Source organism: Wyeomyia smithii, chromosome 1 (assembly GCF_029784165.1).
Source record: "Wyeomyia smithii strain HCP4-BCI-WySm-NY-G18 chromosome 1, ASM2978416v1, whole genome shotgun sequence".
NCBI classification, from domain to species: Eukaryota; Metazoa; Arthropoda; class Insecta; order Diptera; family Culicidae; genus Wyeomyia; species Wyeomyia smithii.
This window is the reverse complement of record NC_073694.1, coordinates 10352987-10373585: the sequence shown is the minus strand read 5'-3', so window position 1 is coordinate 10373585 and position 20599 is coordinate 10352987. Positions and strand designations below refer to the sequence as shown.

Sequence of the window (20599 nt, the reverse complement as noted above, 5' to 3'; positions counted from 1 at the left end):
ATGTTTTTATGGTTTTAATGTTTACAGAACGCACATTTTCCGGGCGGTTTCGCATGACTTCCCCGGGCTGCTGCTGCTGCTGCTGGAGGGGTCGTAAAGTCCGGATGATCTTCGTTTGTTCGGTTCGGTTCGTAAATCGAGCAATAAAAACGTGTGCAATGAATGCCTCGGAATGCGGGTCGTTAGTTTTGACAAAAGTACACCTTTTGTTGTATCGATTCAGCACCGAACAAAAAAAAAAAAAAAAAAAGAGAAGGAAAGGCAGTCAACTTCGTACCAGGGCCGATGATGACGACGATGATGATGATGATAATTCCTGAAGGCAGCCATTAGACTTAGGGAAGAGGCTATCCCCTAATTATACGCATCACCTACCCAGGGATTGGTCGAGAAAGATAAACAGAAATCCGACAGAAAAAAAGGAACCCTGCTTATTCGGATCCTAAAAGATCTATTAGAGAGGACACAAAAACACAGATTCCGCATCTGTTAACGCTCGTTTCCTCCTTTTTTTCGTTCGTTCGTCCTTCGGTTGCTGCGCAGCATGGAACTCGGTCACGGAGTTAGAGAAAATATTTTCCTTTCCAATTTTGGCTTCGCAAACCAGGTGCATTAGAATATTCTCCCTCAGTACAGCAGCGCCATCCAGCGCCGAGTAGACGACTGTAAACAATAGACTCATTACGCAGCGAACGCAACGTTTCCTGGTGCATCCAAGCATGCCCCGGCGAATGAAGCGTCATGTTGCGCACAGGCAGGTTCTTAAACCGACGGGAGAATCGAAGAACAAGTTTCCGCATTTATGTGCGGCGGCAGCGGCTCGGCGTAGACATTCGATATGTTGTTGTTGTTCTGATCGAGCGGTGGTTTCCATATTATCAATTTCTGCGCCCCAGCTGTTCCCCCGGCGAAATTGTGGTTTTCCAACCCGTCTTCCGCGAGCAGTTCGAGACCGACTGCCGCTACCAGGTTAATTGTGGTGTTCTTCTGTGTGATTTGCTGCTGCGGTTGGAGTGGAGCCTCCGGATCGCGTTATTCGTTTTGTCAGCAAGTGACGGCTGTTGAAAAGTTCTTTCATAAAGCTGCGAACAAGTTTTCGTAGTGTAATCGTAATCGTAGTAAGCGATGGTTTTTTTTAGAGAAAATCATTCAGTTTGACGTTTGGAGTCGATTACGAGTGCAGTTAGTCATAATAAAAGTTGTGATTTAAGAGCTGAATCATAGTGAAAAAAGTGCAATGCAGTTTGACGCATTACATCACAGCGGAAATTCCTTTCTTATGGTAAGAAGTTAACTCCCACTGAAGGCAAATCACTTATCAATGGGCAGTCATTTTATGACGTTACTGTTCTAATCATTTCTCCAATTTCTAACTGGTGAAAAGTTTCTTGTTTTTTTTTGTTATAGTTTTTCTCCTGTTCTTATCCAAAATTTGGTTAAATAGTTTTGATCACTTCTTGAAATGTTGGATTCATTTTCCTATTTCAGTTCAAAACTTATTCGAAAAATGTTTAATATATCTGTAAGTTCTCTAACAAAATTTGCACTGTTTAATTTTTCGTTATCAATGAATTTGAATGATTTTTGTGGTCTTTAACATGTTTATCAAAACTGTACAGTTCGCTGTAATTTTCTGCTAATTTTTTGAACCTGTATCTTGTGATGGTGGCTCTTTACAGACATGAAGCATGGACGCTGAAGGAAGCTGATCGACGAGTGCCCGGAGTTTTTGAGCGTAAAGTTCTGCGATCGATACTTGGCGGTAAACTGGAAGGTGGAGTGTGGCGCAGACGCAAGAATCACGAGTTGTTCCAGGTATACAAACATGCTGATATAGTGAAGGTAATACAGCGGGGCAGGCTTCAGTGGGCTGGACATGTAGCCAGGATGCCTGACGAGAGAGCCGCCAAAACTATCTTCAGTAGAGAACCAGGAAGAGGCCGTCGACTCCGTGGTAGGCCTCGCACGCGGTGGCACGATCTGCTGGTGTACGAGAAGACTGAAGAACGGCTGCCCAAGACAGAAGAAGCTGGACATCTCTAATTCGTTTGGCCTTGGACCGGTGAACGGTCCGTTAGCCAACAAAGTAAAATAAAGTAAAGTAAAGTGAAGTAAAGTAAGTATCTTGTGATATTTATCATATTATGTGTTTTATTCTTGCATATGTATTATTTTATGATAGTTCTCTATCTCGCTGCTGAAGCAAAGTCCGGTTGTCAAAAGACGCGTTCCAAAGTTGTACAACAAGGTTTTGACCAAGTACAGAGGATGCACGTTAATAGATGGCAAAACGTACGTGAAGATGAACTTTGCATAGCTCCCAGTCAGGGAAGATTTCCCTAGTAAATTTAGGCTCGGTTTTCATTCATAAATATGCTAGGGATTTGTAGCGGCGGACAGGAAAATAGCTTTTCGTCACAAATATGACTACTGTCTCGAAAATGTATCAAGAAGAGTTCCTACAGAAACGTATTCACCCGTTTATTAAGACTGACAAAGGTCCAGGGAAATGTTGACCAAGGTTGCGGAATAAAATTACCGTAGAGTCTAAACGTGACTATGTGACGCTAATGTGCACGCAATTTTTCGTAAATTCGTAAAATTTTACTTGACAAAAAAAATGTTAAAAAATATGATCGGTCTGGGATAAGAGGTATTGCCAACGATTTAATGAAAAGCTACCTGTCTGATCGGGAGCAATTTGTTATTAATGGTGTTAGAGGCGGGATACCAAGGCTTTTTGCAGATGGCACGGCGTTGTTCATCCTTGTTCCAGTATTTAATCCGTTGTAAAAGATATCGAGACAGATCTGGGAAAAGTCATAGAGTAGTTAAGCGTTAATAATCTCTCTATGATAAAAACAAAATGCATGGTTCACAACATCCAAATCCTCTTCTAAACAACATCCAGATCCACTTGTCAATAACTCACGCATTGAGAAAGTGGAAGATTTTCAATGCTTAGGTATACATTTTGATTCCTGTCTCTCAAGGGATGATCATATAAAGACAGTTGTGAGTTACTTAGAAAAAAACTTAGAAAAAAAGGCACCAAGAGTTTTTAGTTCAAGCATATTTTAGTGCTTATTTTTCGAATATAGAATTAAAATTTCTATAACACTTACTCTTTTAGTTTTGACTTCCCAAATTTGCATCGATTATATGGACATTTTCCATTCAATAGGGAGCTTCGTAGCCACAAGATTACACAGTGCCTGACGAATCAAATTGAATAGCAACTCAATAATATTTATGTGACAAATTGAATGCACCACAAAATAGTGCGGTGGTTCAGTTTCTTACAGGAAAAAATGTTACAGAGTCCGCTTCGACAAGCGGGTGATCGTAGGTTCGAATCTCAATAGAATCCAGGCCATTCAATATCAATAAACTTTAGCATAGATTTATTCTCAGACTCCCCACTAACCCTTCCTTCAGGTTAAATTTTAGCACGGATAATAATATAAGTATGTCATTTACTTTTAAAAGTGATATTGCTAATAAGAGAAGGGCGAAACACGACAGACACCCCGGGTGATATCACAAAATTTTAATGTTGCTGGTCGCAACGAATGATCCATAAAAAGGTCATTTTCTGCTTACTTTATTCAACTTCTGTAGTACCCTCGAGATCGGCGAGGAAGATACTTCTGGACATCCAGAGGTTATCAGCAGAAGGAGTTGCTGCAAGCTATACTAAGAAAGTTGATAGACGGATCTGTGAACCAACTGGAGTGGAGCTGAGCGAGCACATGCGGTCAGGGAAACAGCGCAAGAAGTGATAGGCATGACAACGAGAATCTCGTGAAGTGGGCGGTTCAATGGTGAGTGTTTAGAGGTGACGGAAGAGTAGAACAGGGCCTACGGCAACACGTTAGTAGCGGCTCATCGTGTGACGCGTCTGATGTGGGAGAAATACCGGGAGGCAAGCGCTACCGAAGAGAGGCTGCACCGCCGTGAGAGACGTGAGCACTATGATCCACGTCTTCGTGGAGGCGGAGAATTGATTAACGACTAACGGGCTTCGAAAAGAAGGGACATAGACTCGACTGTAGTAATTATTGAGGCATAACCTTCCTCATTTCCGCTCATGAATTTCTCTCCCACATCCTGTTTCAGCGACTGAGGCCCTTGCAGGAAGCCTCTGTTGGAGAATTTCAATGCGGATTCCCAGCATGTCGATCCACAATGGATCAGATGTTCACCTTGAGACAGATCCTCGGCAAGTTTCGAAAAAACAACTTGCAGACACATCTTCTTTTCATAAACTTTAAGACGACGTACGATACAGTGAAATGCAATGAGCTACGGCAAACAATGCTAGAAGATGGTCGTCCAACAAAATTAATTAAACTGTTACGTGCGACGCTTGACGGTTTCACATCATGCGTCAGGACAGCGAGCGAATTTTCGGGCGCGTTTGTGGCGTTAGGTGGTCTAAGGTACATGGTGTCCGGCAGAGAGCGTGCTAATTCTACGGATGTTGATGCTGCGGTGGAGACGAATGGGGATACTTTCGAAGAAGTCGACGAATTCGTTTATCTTGGTACTCTCGTGACATGTGATAACGAGGTGAGCCGCGAGGTGAAAAGACGGATTGCAGCAGCGAATGGTGCTTATTACGGATTGCGTAGCCTACAGATTCGTACGTAATTTGCGCTCTATGGGACCCTGGTTTTCCCGGTGGCGTTCTACGGAAATGAATCGTGGATGTGGAAGGAGGCTGATCGTAGAATCCTACGATCAATACTCGGTGGCAAACTATAAATGGGGCAGGCGCATGAATCACGAGCTGTTAGAAGTATACAAACACGCTGAGATTGTCAAGCTCTTCAAGTCACGTAGCACGGACGAGCGACCGGAAAAGACAATATTTAGCAGAGAACCGGATAGAGGCCGACGTCTTCGAGGCAGATTATGCGCGCGCTAGATGTGTGCTATCGCGGAGGATGCCAGAGCAGCGGATGTGAGGGGATGGAGAGAAGCAGCCCAAAACTGAATTTTGTGGAGGTGTATTCTAGATTCGGCAGAGGATCATCGATCTGTCGCCATAAAAGTAAAAAGTATAGTAAGAGTGAATCTGTATCCTACAGTTATAGCATTGGAACTCTAGGATTCCTCTTTTAGTGAATTAGTGCGAGTTTGAGATACAGCTACGAATGAGGATTTGGTTTGCGTTCATCACGCCCAAGTTGGAAAAGTTACCAGCTGTAATATAATATTTTCTCTAAAAGTGAATGGACTTAAGCGTGTTTTTCAAAAGCGACAAAAGCATAAGAGAAGCTGCAATTCACAAGCTTTTGTGAAATTATTGTAAAACTATCGAAGAACAAGTAAATTTCATCACAACACGGGAGTATCGGGAAGAATTTTGTCATAGAAAAGGGCAGTATGATTAACTGCTCTAGAGTTCGTTCTTTGGTATTCAAACCACCTGAAATTCTACAATAAAATAGGAATCTCTCAAACAGTACAACTTTTGAACGTTTTTGCTTCCAAAATGATTCTTTTTTTTACAAATAGGACATTCAAAAGATGTATTCGGTAGAAAATTTACTCAGCCTCCATAAAAACCAGTAGAATTGCTCTAAGTGGTATACACCCAAAGTTAAGGCCACTTTATGAAAGAGTATCCAAGACACTTAAACGTTGAATAAATGCGAGTAGATCAACGTAAGAGCATACGCGTAGAAAAGTATGTTTTATCGAATGTGGCCTTCTATCAGCCAATAAGGAATCGATAGTTCTGTATATAGCATTAAAAATGCACTATAGTTATAGAACTAATCTTAAACTACAGGGTAATTGCCAACTCACATTTTTCTTAGCCATTGATTGAAATGATCTCAACAGTTATGCTCTACTCTGAGATTGCTTTGAAGATCATGCCATTTTTTACTGATTTTATTTTCAATTTTACATATTGAATAATGAAATACTAATTATTTTGGTTTTCGTTCGTCAACTTTACATTTCTATCGACTTGATTCAGTTTCTTGTGTCCCAATTTGGAAAAGTTATGTTACATGTCAAACGTTTTCTATTAGGTCATCTGCAGAAACCATCGAATGAGCTGTAAAACTACCGTAAAATGTGAGTGAATTTCCCCTTGACACTTAAGTGTGTGCATATACAATTCGTATTTTCAATTTGCGGTCAAAAGCAGAAGTGTACCCGCATGAACACATAAATTTCGGATGAATTCTCTAGAGTTCTTCACATTGGAATCGTGAGCGTCCACGATAGAGAATCGTTAGGTATTCTGGTATGTAATTCTTATTCAAACTGCTCTGTATGTAATTTTTGAGGTATTTTGGAGAATAGTAATCATTCTCGAATGCCCTCGTATTACGAGCCAAAATTGGAAGAGTTTTCGGCTGTAATATAATTGCTTTCATAAAAGTAAATGGTTTGAAGCGAGTATCATTGACGGAACCCATTAAAGAGGCTAGAATACTGCCATACAACATTGAAGAATTTTCTCAAAATGCTCAATTTTTTTTCCCGTGCTAGTTTCGATTTTATCAACTACTCGCCAGATTCGGTTTCCTCACGCTTTTTTATTCTTCTTCTTCAAAAGAATTCTGAATCAAGAATAACGTACTTTCAATTGAAGAAATTGCATTGAGAGCAAAATTCTCATTTGTTCTATGATAGTTTTATTATGAACTCAATCAATTTGCTCATTTTTCTGGATATGACAAAAAGAGTCTTCAAAACTGAAAATCGTTCGTATCAATCGAAACATTCCATTCATTCGAAATTCATCACAGAGAATTGTTCATATCGTTCCTTAGTCGCTTTGCTCGGTGAAACCGGAGACAAATTTATTTTCGTTAAAGCTTCTTATTACGTTTTCAACTTGTATTTTACCAGGAGATAAAACAAATCCCATAAATGTTATGATTTGATAAACATTTAGAATATTACCTGTGTTTTGGGTTTTATTTTAAACTTGAATAATGATTTGAGGAGCTGTGTCCGCATTTATCTTTAGTTCTGACTTTGGAGCAGCACGGTGTCAAAATTTAGATTATCGAATTTTCATGTACACTGGATTCTCGCGCAAAAAAAGAATCGCGTAATTTCGAACAAATCGCGTAATTTGGAGCAAATCGCGTAAAAAAAAGATCGCGTCGTTACAAAACCTTTCGCTATGAAGTAAGTGTGTGTATGTGTGTATGTATGTCAATGTATGTGTATGTGTGTGTATGTTTGTGTGTGTTACATATTAGCTCATAAACAATATTTCCCATGTCACACATCGCGTAATTCCAAGAAAATCGCGTAGAAAAAAATCGCGTAATTTCGAGAAAATCGCGTAAAAAAAATCGCGTAAAATAAAATCACGTAAAAAAAGTCGCGTAAAAATAGAATTCAGTGTACCTCTGATTTTTTTTCGCAGAAATGTTGCCAACTGGATATCAAGGATCGGGAAGTTAGAAAATATTTCAACGGCGATTTTTTGAAAACTTGGATTTTAATTTTTTTTGCGCAAATCTACAAAAAAATCCCACTAACTACACTAATGTCGGTCATATTAACATAGGCAGCAACCAGTGCATTTGAGGGTAGTGCAGTGTCATTTAATTTCAAAAATTTAACAATTAAGTCAGTCATTTTACCACAGACAAACAGACGTACAGTCCCCCCACGATTATGGATCACTTAAGAAGATGTATGAATTCAAAAAATCATTTCTGATCAATTTTATTGTTTGTAAGTAATCTCTAAATGTTTTCAGTTCCAGAAATATGTAATCTTTCACTTCATTGAGTATTTGTTTCCATATTTTGTGAATATTTCTCAGAAAGTATATTTATTTCATAACTCACCAAAAACACAATTATAGATCACTTTTGAGAGCGGTTCTAATTATGAGACAATTCGCATCATATTATGGATCAGCATAATAAAAACAGTTTTTGGCAACGAATTCATTCAAAAAACCTTATTCAAATTATGTAATTTGAAGATATAACATATTTCAAATCGTATTAAAGATCCCGCATGGCCTGGCCACATTTTATGTGGCTTTTGAGGTTGCAGTTAGATCGAGAGTCCAGGTCTGTCGCTCCCGAAGGTAGCAATTAACCATTGTATACGGTACATCATAACAGTTTCCCGCTTTACGCAGCTTTCCTGTCCCTCGTGCCTTGAAAATAATATTTTTCAAAGGCTCAGCACTGTTTAGCTTCCGTTTAGAGCTCAATAGAAGTTGAGAGGGTGTTGTATTTGGTAAAAATCACATTTGAATCGGAGTGATCCATATTTATGGAGAACTATCTTGTCTCGGTCCTTATTATGGAACACTTAGATAATAACTAGTTTTTACAGAAAATCAACCATCAACATTTCGATGAATCGTGAAGAACTTACCTTGATCTTTGTGTATGAGTTATTTTTTGCACGAGAATTAGCGATTATATCACATATGAACCTTATGAATGATGAGCGTGCTCCTTACGCTGATTGAGAAAAACGACAAATATTTCGATAGATTCTGGAAAACAATATTTCACGCTTATGAAAAACACATCAATCTAGGAATAAAATCAATGTTTTCTGTGTTCAAAGCTAGCAAATATGGCATATTTTACTGCAAAAATGTTACATGCTTTCGAACCATTAGTTCAATAACTTGAGACACAAAAGTGATCCGTAATTGTGGGAGCTCCATAATTGTGGGGGGAGTGTACTACTCGACACAAAATTCTAGAAAAATGTGGTTCCGATTAATTTGTGCGACACTTACTGGACATATTCCACAAATGATAAACTTTCAGCCTGTCTGCTGTTTCTGGCAGCACGGCACGCGACTGTCTACTGAGTTTAATGGTAAAAGGGCTGATGTGCACCTCCGCTGAAGCGGGAATATTCCGCGTAATTGAAACTCATTTGAATTGACCGTTATTTTGATCCATGAAAATAAATTTCAAGGTACCTCTGCTTGTCTGTGATTTAATCATAGGAAATCACAGCAACCAATGCATTTGAGGATAGTGCAATGTCACTTCATTTCAAAATTTTTACGAATAAACCATGAAGCTTGACCACGAGAAGTGTAAAATTTGGTTTGCGCCTTGTGCTTCGTAAAAAACCAAATCTACGAAGCGAATAGGCGAGCAGTGGAAGAAAATGCTCTTTTCTCATTTTCTGCCTATGAATAACGAAAATGATAAAAAATATCCTAGAGTTTTGTGTGGAAGTTGTTATCTGGGGGTGTACTGAAAGTTTAAAGTTAAGTGGCATGTGATCTAATTATTGTCAAATTACTTATTGCTGACGCATTATTTCGAACAAGGGCTGAAGCATCGAGATGTGCACGTCCACGACTGCAATGAAGATCCTTAAATATAAATAACTTTGAATTTTTCAAAGGAAAAATGTTTGTTAATGAATTTATTTACCTTATCCGACCAAGATTGAATATTAAGGAAATTTTCTCTACGAAAACATAAAGACAAACTTGTTCTCTGGATTCCCGTACGTTTTTCCTGCATTCCCACAAAAAATTCTCAATCCCACAAAAAATGTTACATCTTATTTTTTTTGCGCTAAACGTCTTTTAAATAAATTAATTCAATTTTTCAAAAAAATCGCCAATGGCATATTTTTTAACTTTCCGATCCTTGATTCTTATCCAGTTGGCAGCATTTCTGCGAAAAAAAATTAGAGGTACATGAAAATTCGACAATAATCGAAATTTGGACACCGTGAGCAGAAATTAGGTATTGATCGAGCAGTTGAGAAAAGAGAGCCCAAATCTTTCTAAAATGTACTCGCAATAACATTTCTTAATCCTTATGATCGGAGTTATAAGTTTCATTTTCTACGAAGGATGATTCTATTGTTACTAGCTTTCGGTAAGCATTCATGTCCAAGTGAAGTTTAATCTTGAACGCCTGAAGATTCCGTTTCGATACCGAGTACCATGAGTTTGGTTCTAGAGGTATTCACATCAAGCGGAAAGGAAATTGCTGTCTGCTTAGAGTTTTTTTCTCTGGAATGGTAGAGCAAGATTCAAGATTTATATTCATTTCGCTGATGAGTTTCACTGGAATAATTATTCTCGTTCAGTTGAAATCAAGATACCGTTTTGGGGTACTTACAGCCAAGCTTGTCAGATCTACGAATTTGTTTCACTTCTACGGATCTGCAGAAATCTACGAATTTTTGGAAATGTCTATATAATATAATAATCTATGGATTTTTCAGTTTGATATCCCAAGGTGAATACATTCAATAAATTTAAAAGGAATTTTCACGCGTTTTAATTCCCTTTTAAAGATATGTTCGAATTTTGTACTTCCGTCTTTTTTGTTTATTATTTGTAGGGTTTTGTTTTGTATGTTTATTTTTGGCCTTTTTTCTAGAATAAAATTAAACTACTTTATGTTTTTACATGTTTTCCCGGCTTTCACTTTTAATTATAGTAAATGTACAGAGTGAGAACATTAAAAATCATCACAATGAAGTGAAAAACTTGTGGTGAGGGAAAAAAAGTCTGCGGAAACGTTCAGAATAGTATAGGAGTATTAGAACTTCAGAGAAGACAGAGAAAGCGTAGTAGACTTGGAACAAACTGAACCATTGTCAACGCCAGCTGATGAGTAATAAATTGAAGAAATAAAGAAATTGGTCCTCGAAAACCACTTGAGCTTCCGATCGCTGCACTGAGGCATGATCTGCAAAATGGAGGCCACGTTCTTTAAAAACAGATTTTAGTTTAAATAACGTTCCGTTCATGGGCATGAAGGGCCTCTATCAGCTCAGTCTAAGAAAAAGGTTAGGTTAATCACTTTCTTAACAATAGTTTTATCGCAACGGATGAGCGAAAATCGAAGCACACTTTGATACGAACCGTAAAAAAACTTCTCAACAACGCCATTTGTACTCTGCGATTTTTTTTTGCTGTTGTCACTAGAGATTTTTTCTCGGCCAGGGTCCTCTCCGGTGGCGCCTGAAACAACGTAAACAAGCTGCCCCCTGTGTGTCCTTCTACGGAGTGTGCAGAATGAAAAAAAAAAAATTGGTCGCGCCAAGCGCCGCGTCACATTTCGCAAAGGCAGCGATGCGTTTACAGACTAATTTACACCCAGCAGCTCCGCGCATCATAATCCATGACCGTCGGTGTGAGGCGAAGAGTCAAAAAAAATGAGGTGTTATTTATTCAAATTTGCGAACACTTTTTTTCTCCGCTCGAATTCTGAGGAAACAAGTTTCCTCTGGCTCCGGGGATGGCTTTGAAAAAAAAAAAAAAAAACCTTACCGACGAAGGTTAGGTAATTTGAACACGTGCGTTTACACCCGCGTCCCTAGGAGGTTTCACTGTCACGTGCGCAGCCGGTGACGGTCGCAGTCGGACGACAGTTCGTCACGGCCAATCGCGTGATTTCCGATGCAGTCTACAGGGCGGGACACCTTGTTACCGATATGCACCCCACACACACACACACACCAGGTGAAAACACCTTGGCACGCTATGAGCCGGGCCCTCGGACGATTATCGAGGAAATTGTCGTCGTCGACGACGTCGTGGTATTTCGAGTTCAGACGACGACGGGGGTTGCTCCGCCGAAAATAGCTTCCCCCATCGGGTAGTAAGAAGGGGGTGTGTTTCATGTACTTTCTAATTAAGGAGCGGATTTGAATGAGGTGACTTACCGGCTGGCCGGTTCCGGCGGGCTCCCTCGTCTTCCACCAGCAGCGGCGAAAGACGACGGGCGTTGACTAGGGTTGACTGGTGTCCTAGGAGCAGCAGCAGCAACAGGACGGATGCCGATAGCATCCCCACTGCCGTCGTTAAGGACATTTTTCCGAACATTGTGTTGTTGCTTCACCAATCTCACTGAGCTCTCTAGAGCTAGATAAAATATTCACCAGTTTAAAAAAACGGATACACACTTAAAAAAAAGTTTCTGATGCAATTCTACTAATCACTTTCATCACCAAACAAACAAGCTAAGCTCTTCTATGCTAAAGCTTTTATTTTTTTTTTCGGGTTTTTCGCTTCGGCTTATCGACATGAATTTAGGAGGCACTTGGCAGACACTTTGGTTCTTCCATCGCTTTGCTTCCTTACCCCTCTCGATCGCACCAACTTTATTTATAACACATCACTTTCTCAACTTGCAATCAAGTTGTCGTGGGAAAAACTTAAATTTATTTCGTGAACCGCTGGCTACTACGATTTATAATGGTGTGATGCACGCCCGCGAACGAGAAAACTGAAACGACGACGGTCGTCGGTATTTACACTGAGTAAAAAAAACGACAGCGGGGGCGGCCCCGACTCTTCGCGGTCTACTATGATGTGTTTAATAAATATAAATGAGTAATCATGACCTGCTCTAATGCAACGGGCACACACTCGTATTTTTTCGTCGCTGTCTTACGTTCCTCTAATATATCGATCGATCGATCGCTGCTGATATGATCACTCCCGAAAAAGCACGCGCGGACACGGACAGGGTTCTGCTCCGTCGCTCGGTCGAAACTGAAATGCACCGCACGGCTAGGATACCGCTTCCTTTTGGTCTACCACACTTTCGGTGTGTGTTCTCCCACTTTCTCGGTAGTGTTACTGACTGACTGACTGCAGTGTGCCGAATCTTTTTTTTTACCTTCTTTATTTTTGCTCCTCTCCTGTCTTTCTTCTTTCTTTGCTTTCGGTGTGTGTGCAGCAGGTACTGTTAGTTTTCACACCTATTGCTTGTCTTGCTTTGGACTAAGCTTCGTCACCACCCTCCTAACTTGAGGAAAAAAAAAGTTGTATGTTTTTATGCGCTGCAGGACACACACGGGAGGTTTCGTCCTTCCGATCCTCGCCTCTCGCACTGGGGACTTTTGAGCCGCACGTGGCACCGCCACAGATTGATGCGTGTCTATCAACCGCGGAAGATCACCGACCGGCTGACAATTCGTCCGTTCGTTCGTTGCGCGCTGTTCACTTGCGCTTCTCTATTCGTCTATTCCCGTATTTGCTCCCACTCGAGAAGTCTGCAGTCTTTTTCGCGATAGCATGTTACATAAAGCTGCCCCACGAAAGTCGCAAAGTCTTCACGGTGGCAGTGCGACAACGGTGAAGACGGCGGCGGCGATTGTGTCGCGTTTTATCTTCGCCTGCTGCGCTCCTCCCGACGGCGAGTGTCTCGCGTACGGTACGTTCAGGCAGGCAGGCAGGCAGACAAGGCACAGCAGCCTAGGTGTTTGTGACAACGGCAAGAGTGACACTTTTTTTTCTCTACCACCTCACTTTAACTGGGTTCGATATTTTCTCACAGACAGACAGTTCTGCCTCATCCAATTGTGATGACGATGACGATGATAATTTTCTTCCACTAAGTAGTTCTCGGTTCTTCGGAAACTACCAGAACTTGGGCGCTCGGAAGATGACTGCTGCTCGACTGTCTACAGCAAACTAAACCGATTGATTTGCTAGAACGCACTTTTTCAAATTCGCGCGGGTGCTGGGACTGGCTGCACTTTCCCAAAGTAGTGTTTTTTTGCTTCTCTTCGTTTCCCGTCTGTCTAAGCGCGAACTTCGCGCCTTCACTTCCTCCTTCTTCTACTACTTCCCCGTGGGTTGCTGGCTGATTCTACGCTGAGAATACTCACTGGGGTTTCACTTCACTTCACTGAACTGAAACTGAAAACGTCTCGATAGTATAGTGGCCTGAGATGCGAGAGAACGCATGCGCGACTCGCTAAATGTCTGGTGTTAGACTGAACGGAAAGAACCGATCGTACCGTAACTAGACCGGACTCTGTGCTCTGTGGTCGGTTCCCCGGAGTCCGCTTCTCTTTCTCTCTTTTCCAACGCCAATTCTGGACTGGGCTGGGTGTTTATCCTACTACGTGACGCGTGTGTGATGTTTGGCGATTTTTCTTTTTCTCGCGCTATTCTCGACTTGGCGTTTTTCCGCGGATTGCCGCGCTGTGTGTCGCTCGCTCGCGGTTAGCTAAAGGTGACTGCCGTGCTGAAGTCACCCCGACGGCGACGACGACGACGACGACGACAATCTCGATCGCCAGTTGTGGGTGGATCGCGGTGTGGTGTGCGAGTGTGAGGGAGAGCACCGACTGGTGGTCGGGCGCTCAATATTTTTTTGCTTGCGCGGCACTCTCACTCTTTTCGACGCTCTCTCGCTCTCCCATCAATGGGATATCTCAATTGTATGCGCGGCCGCATGCTAGTGGTATCCATCCATCCGTCCGTCCGTCCATCCATCAATGGGGGATTCAATGGGGTACACAATGATACCCAAAAGCACCCACTGGTAGCTGGGCTGCGGATTGCGGTTCAATTCATGCTGTTGCATCGCGAGTGCGCGTAAGCGAGAGAGAGAATTACATTTTTTATTGCTGTGAGGAAAAGCTATGCAATTCTCAAAATACTAGTTTTTGCATTGTTTTGAAACTTTTAAATAAGTACCTTTTTTCCAGACAGCAATTTTAGTCATTCAATTGGTTAAGAAAAAATATATCACATACCTTCCTAAGACGCTTTACTTTTAGGACATCAAACTAGCCCAAGCACATAAGTTTGGTGTCTACCCTTGACATCTGTGCATGGCGAGCACGGTCATTTTACGCGGAAATTCGGTTTCACAATTCGGTATACCTTCATTTGAAATTTTAAATAAAAACCCACAAAATCAGATATTGAGTTATTTGCGATTGCAATAAAAATATTACCTATCAAATACTTACAAGGAGCAAGAATCGGGGTGAATTTACCCGATTGATTTGATTAAAATCTATAAAATTTCCTAAAAAATTACTTGCAAAAAATGCCAACTATTATTACCAAAGAACATAAAAAGTACCTCAATTACATTAAAAAAAACGAGTTTATTAAAATATTATTTCCAATTTAATAAAATGTTCAAAATTGTAGAAAGGCTGACAAAATGCCACTGAAAAATAGTTGCGGAACTGAATGAAAATTCATTGAAAAAAAGAATGTTCCTAAATAGAAATATTTACTATTACTAATAAAAATATGCAGTGACATCCAAAATTCATTAAGGGTTTAGAGAATTTAGAAAACCTAATTAATTAACTGCTCACAAAAAAGCCTCTGATTAAAATTCATTAGATCTTCACTGCAAATTTCACATTCAAAATCATCGGAAACAGTAATAAATTCCCGGGTTTCAATTTCAACTTCTCTGTCATGATTTGTTTGATAATATTTTTTGTTCAAATTAGTCAAACAGACGCGACCATTTATTTGAATATTTGAAAGGTATGTACTAAAATTCCATTCAAAATTTCTGCAAAGTAATCGAACTATTATCAAACAATTATTTAAAATAAACATTTTACCTCTCTCAAGTGCAAGAGAAAATCATCGATATTTTTTATTCGGAGTAAAATACAATTGTCATCCTCAATTTCTGACGTTGGACTAACGTCGATATCGAAGTTAGGCACCTGAATTTGAAAATCTAGTAATTCAACCGGGGAAAACCAGGGAAAAGTGGTCAGGTTTTGAGCGCTTATATATCAGTCATTTCTTTTCAGAATTTCGAGGTTTTGGCATCAACCGATCAGAAATTCTTTTACGGTTGAATTTATGTAACAAAAATAACCTATTGTTCGAGATACACTATTGAAAAATTGATAAATCACATCGATTGTCTAAATCATACCGAGCAACCAATCACCACCTCTCTTCACAAGCTCAGTCGACACTAACGGATACAACCGATCTGACTTTGTAAACAGTCTCACAGCTTTCAACCAATAACGAGCTCGCTTTCGGTAGCTGCAACAGGTGTTTCAACACCGTTTTAAAATGCTTCTTTTATCATTACCACTGAACAGATTCTAAACACCAATGGCTTGATTGATAGGGGAAATATTGCGCAAGATTGTCATATAATAATTTAAATATGTTTTCGATACTAAACTAGTTAAAAGTTGTGTTAAAAGTCGTGCACATTCAACCAATCACAAGCTCGCTTCTTGTTTGCTCGCGGATGGATTTTTGCTTTGGGCTATATAATAACCTGTGTCGTCTCATAGCAGTCATCAGTTAACAAGTGAAAGGCCACCAGGCCGGTCTTGTATAATCAGCAGCGGTGGCTGATTCCAGCGGCCAAACTGAGCTGCAGCAGAACCAGAGCGGTGGTATCAGGCAGCAGCGGCGGAGGTAGTGGGAAGCTGCATTTCTTCATTCAGTTCGGTGCTCCTTCGATCTGAGTTGGACCCCACCAGCGGTAATCCAATTCAGATATCGTTGGGTGAAAACGTTGGATGTGTGTGCAGTGTGCACATATAGCGTATGTGCATCTGTATTGCTATGACATTTGCGATGATAGGGATGGTGCTGTTGCGTGTGTATGGCTAGCTATAGCGTGTGTAAGACACTAGCATGTGTAGCATATTATGGCTATTGCGTGTATATCTTCAGCGTGTGTACGGATAGTTATAGCTTGTGTGTGGATAGCTGCTGCGTGTGTAATGATTAGTTATAGCGTATGTATGGATAGTAATAGCACATGGTTGAATAGCTTATGCGTGTGTATAGATAGTTGTATCGGATGTATGGAAAGGAATAGCGTGTGTATGGATAGCTATAGCTACAGCGTGTGTATGAATAGTTTTAACGCGTGTTTAGATAGTTATAGCATGTGTGTGAATAACTATAGCGGGTGTTTATCGGAGATTATTATTGTCATTGAAAATATTAAAACGTCTTAACGAACACAGTTGTGAATTTGATTTTATAGCAGCGATTTTAACTTCTTCAGCCAGTCTTTATTCATCGAGGAAAAATTACTACCTATGAATGATCAACACTTATTTACTAGAAATTTGATTTAGATCAAAACGGGTTCTTTTGAGTATCATAAGTTATTGGTAAAAAGAGTTGCAAGTTTTCTCAATGAGCATTCATTAAATTTTCGTTTTTGTTTCTCGGTGTGCGGTTTTGATTTTGTTTCTCGCACACAGAGAAAGAAACAAACTTGTCGCTATCGTGAAAAATAACAAAACAATTAGAAATGCTCTAAATCACAACTGAAGAAGTTAAGATATTTTCCTGTCACTCGCCCAAACCTTGATAACAACTACCGAAAAACGTGTGATTGAGCTCTTGCTATATTGAGTTATTGAACCAAACGTTTTTTTTTTTCAAATACATGAAGTTATATGCTGGGCTGGAACTAACCTAGCATGAGTTTTATCGATTAAATGTCAAACAATTTTCAAATTTAAAATTTTCGGTTGAATCGTTCTGGGCTCCAATTTCAGATTGTTTCGTAAAGTTTGCTTTTTGCTTAGATAGGAAAATTTTACCAATTCGCTCAATTAAATGATTGTCTTGGTAGTGCAGCAAATAAAAGGTTGATTCGAATATGTATGAAATGACAGCGATTAAATAAAAAATATCCATTCTTTAAGTATATATTATTATTTATAACGTTTGAACGTCTCAGCATCCAGAAATGCACTGTTAGATAAAATTGCAGCAAATACTAGAGTTGCAATTCTCTCTATTATTTGTTTTAATGGAATATAAGAATACCGTAGTCCAACGTCATGCGGTCGTGTCTTGAATACCCCCCTCCTACTTTTTTTTTTTGGAATAAAACTCAATGAATGTTTTTTTGAACTCTATTAAATCAAAATCGTAACAGGGTTCATCGAAACTACACCTGAATCAAATTGAATGTAATTATTGAAGCCATTTAAATTTTCTTTCATATAGTTAAACATCACATAAAAACGCGACGCGCTAACGGACACAACACTTATTGTTCTTACAAACGTTTTTATGTGATTAATACAGTTCTTACGTTAGCACTAAATCGAAAAATGAGTGATATTAAGGCTACATCCTCAAAGTGCTTCAGCCTTTATGGCCGACTGATGATTAAGAAAAGGAAATTGTTTCTAGACATACAGTTTTTGTCACGTTGTAGAAGGGAGGGACTCATACCAAAATTTATCCACATCAAATCATCAACTATTAGTGCAGCAAGTGCAAAAGCAGTGAAAAGTGAAATATACGTTTGTAAGAACAATAAGTGTTGTGTCCGTTAGCGCGTCGCGTTTTTATGTGATTAATATAGTTCTTACTTAGTGCTAACGTAAAAATGAGTAGTTGAACATATAGTTTTATAGTTGTACAAAGTAATTTTGCCTTTTTTCTAAGCAAAAAAATTAAACAGTTATTTCAAAAAGATTATTTGTTACAAGTTCTATTTTTTTCTTTAAAACTTCAAACGATCAACTAAACTTTGAAGGTTGTTTGATGATGGATAAATGTTTTTTTATTTATTTATTTATTCAAGGTCATGATGTTTTTTCTAGGCTGGGGAAAAGCCCACTTGAGATATCCAAGAGCCAGTCTCAAACGGGCGTAAAAACCCCACCAGAATTTCGTACAATAACATTTAACAATAAATATTTAACATTTAGCACTCAACATACAACGTTAAACATTCAACAATTAACATTAGCGTAGAATACAAAAAAATTAAATTTGTCAAAGAGCTTGTCTTAGCCTGTTTTTTTAAACTATCACTAGAAATACAAAAGTCAAAATACACGCACAAACTAACGTTTGCGGTAAACAAAATGGACCAAAATTGCCAATTTTTCATGGGTTTACGTTTAATCGCACTGACGAAATTACTCATGCATCATCAATCAGAGTAACCCATGAGTTAGCAAAAATAAAAAAAATTGACAGCTCTATCAGTCAAACTCTCACTGTGATGGCGAAAAAAGTGAAGCTACTCCGTTCAGAAGTGTGCGCGTTCAAAGAACAGTACCCCACCGCGTCAAAAACGGACAACGTGCGGCACTTTGTGGACGCCGGGTATGCCCGTTCCGACATCTACAACATCTTGACACTATTGGACAACGATCAGAGCATCGAAAGAAAGCCCGGTTCCGGACGGCCAACGACCCTGAGCGACAAGAAGCTTTAAAGGATGCAGCAAAGATGCTAAATCGCTGCGTGCACTTGGCCGGGAGGTTGGTGCATGCGGTAAAACAGTGAAAAAGTATCTGGAAAACATGGACATACATGTCAGGAAGCGGCAGTCCTGTCCACTGGTCTCGGAGCTGCAGGCAATGACGCAGCGACAGTGGTTGAATAAGATGGTCATAAAAAGTCGATTTTCGCGGCGAATCGCGACATGGCAGTGGCGATGGACGACGAGACCTATCTCACCCTGGATGGCAACGACTGGCAGGGTACTTCGTATTTCACTTCTCCCACGAAGGAAGTGAGCTCCGAGGTTAAATTTATTTCACACACCAAGCTCCCCAAGAAGATGCGGCTGTGTCAACGAGAAGGGGATGTCAAAGCCGCTCTTCTTTCGCTCCGCGCTGGCCGCGAACGGGGAAATTTTTAGTACGAAGTGCCTGCCAGAAGTTGCGTCTTTCATCAAGAAATACCATGAGCGCGAAGACACGGTGTTTTGGCCAGATTTGGCGTCGGCCCACTACTCGAAGCGATCGTTGGAGAAAATTGAGCGGCTGAATATCGATGTGTATCGAAGTCGGCGAATCCGCCCAACGTAACGCAATCCAAGCTGCATGCGCGTAATACAGAGTAAGATAAACTATAGCAAGTTTGTTGTTGCCGATCGTCTGGGATAGAAGCCAAGCTGATCCATGGTTTAGCGCGCGATAGAGGATTTCCGAATAAAATTTCAAGTAACTTGGAACTTGCACATACCGAAGTTATACCACGATAATTTAAAATGTTTTGCTTTTCGCCGTGCTTCAAAACAGGAAACAGAAATGTGTTTTTCCACAAATATGGATACTTTGACTGTGCCAACGATTTGTTGAAAATAATCCTAAGAGGTACTGGTCCAGAGGATAAGGAGGATTTCATTTTCTCTTGAGCTGTCAAAAAATGTTATGTTGTCAGAAAACTAAACATTGGATAGACTAAGCAAGTTAGTTGGAACGTCTTGGATGGCTCTTTGAACTTGCCCTGCAGTGGCTGAATTTGGCTTGAAAACGTCCGAGAAATGTTAGGCAAATAATTCACAGATTCTATCGGGTGACCTGGCAGATTCGTTTTCAAGAAACCCGGTTTTCTTCCGTTTGAATGAAAGCAGATAGCGAAGGTGCAGTACCCTCAGTCACGCAACAGTTCATTACGCTGTTGCGTGTTGCATATAGCATTTGTGCGACTGGGAGACAACATAATTCTGATGTTGAGTAGTGGTACGTCAAATTGTCGCATAGTAATTACTTGCCGGGTTCGTCGCTTCAACGTTATGTTTATGAGAAAACTCATTTGAGTCTTCGAAAATGTTATACGTTCGTGTTTTGGGCACCAAAATTCACAAATTTCATTGGTTACATTAGTAATGTTGGCAGAAAACAAGGTTTTCTGCATTAAAATCGACATACTCAACTTTCAACAGCTATAGCTCTTCTTAGGGACATCCTAGCTCTTCAGTGTCTTCTGCAAAATTGTTAGGCATCTAAAATACTATACTTTGAAATAATGTAGTGCATTATGAGAGTATTATTAAGCTTTCTAGAAAGGTTAATGCAAAAAAGTAGGTTTTCCCATATGAATTTTCATACTAATTTAAAATGCAATGCACCAAGC

At 39.9% G+C, this 20599-nt stretch overlaps 1 protein-coding gene across 1 annotated transcript in view; it reads right to left on the bottom strand.

Moving 5' to 3' along the window:
- The window catches only part of LOC129719004 (dorsal-ventral patterning protein Sog), an 89836-nt gene extending 75508 nt beyond the window's left edge, over window positions 1-14328 (bottom strand). The window contains exon 1 of the mRNA XM_055670306.1: window positions 11668-14328. Within this exon, the coding sequence (XP_055526281.1) occupies window positions 11668-11827 (160 nt within the window). The 5' untranslated portion in view covers window positions 11828-14328. The remainder of the gene's footprint in view (window positions 1-11667) is intronic.
- Between the last annotated feature and the right edge of the window lie 6271 nt (window positions 14329-20599).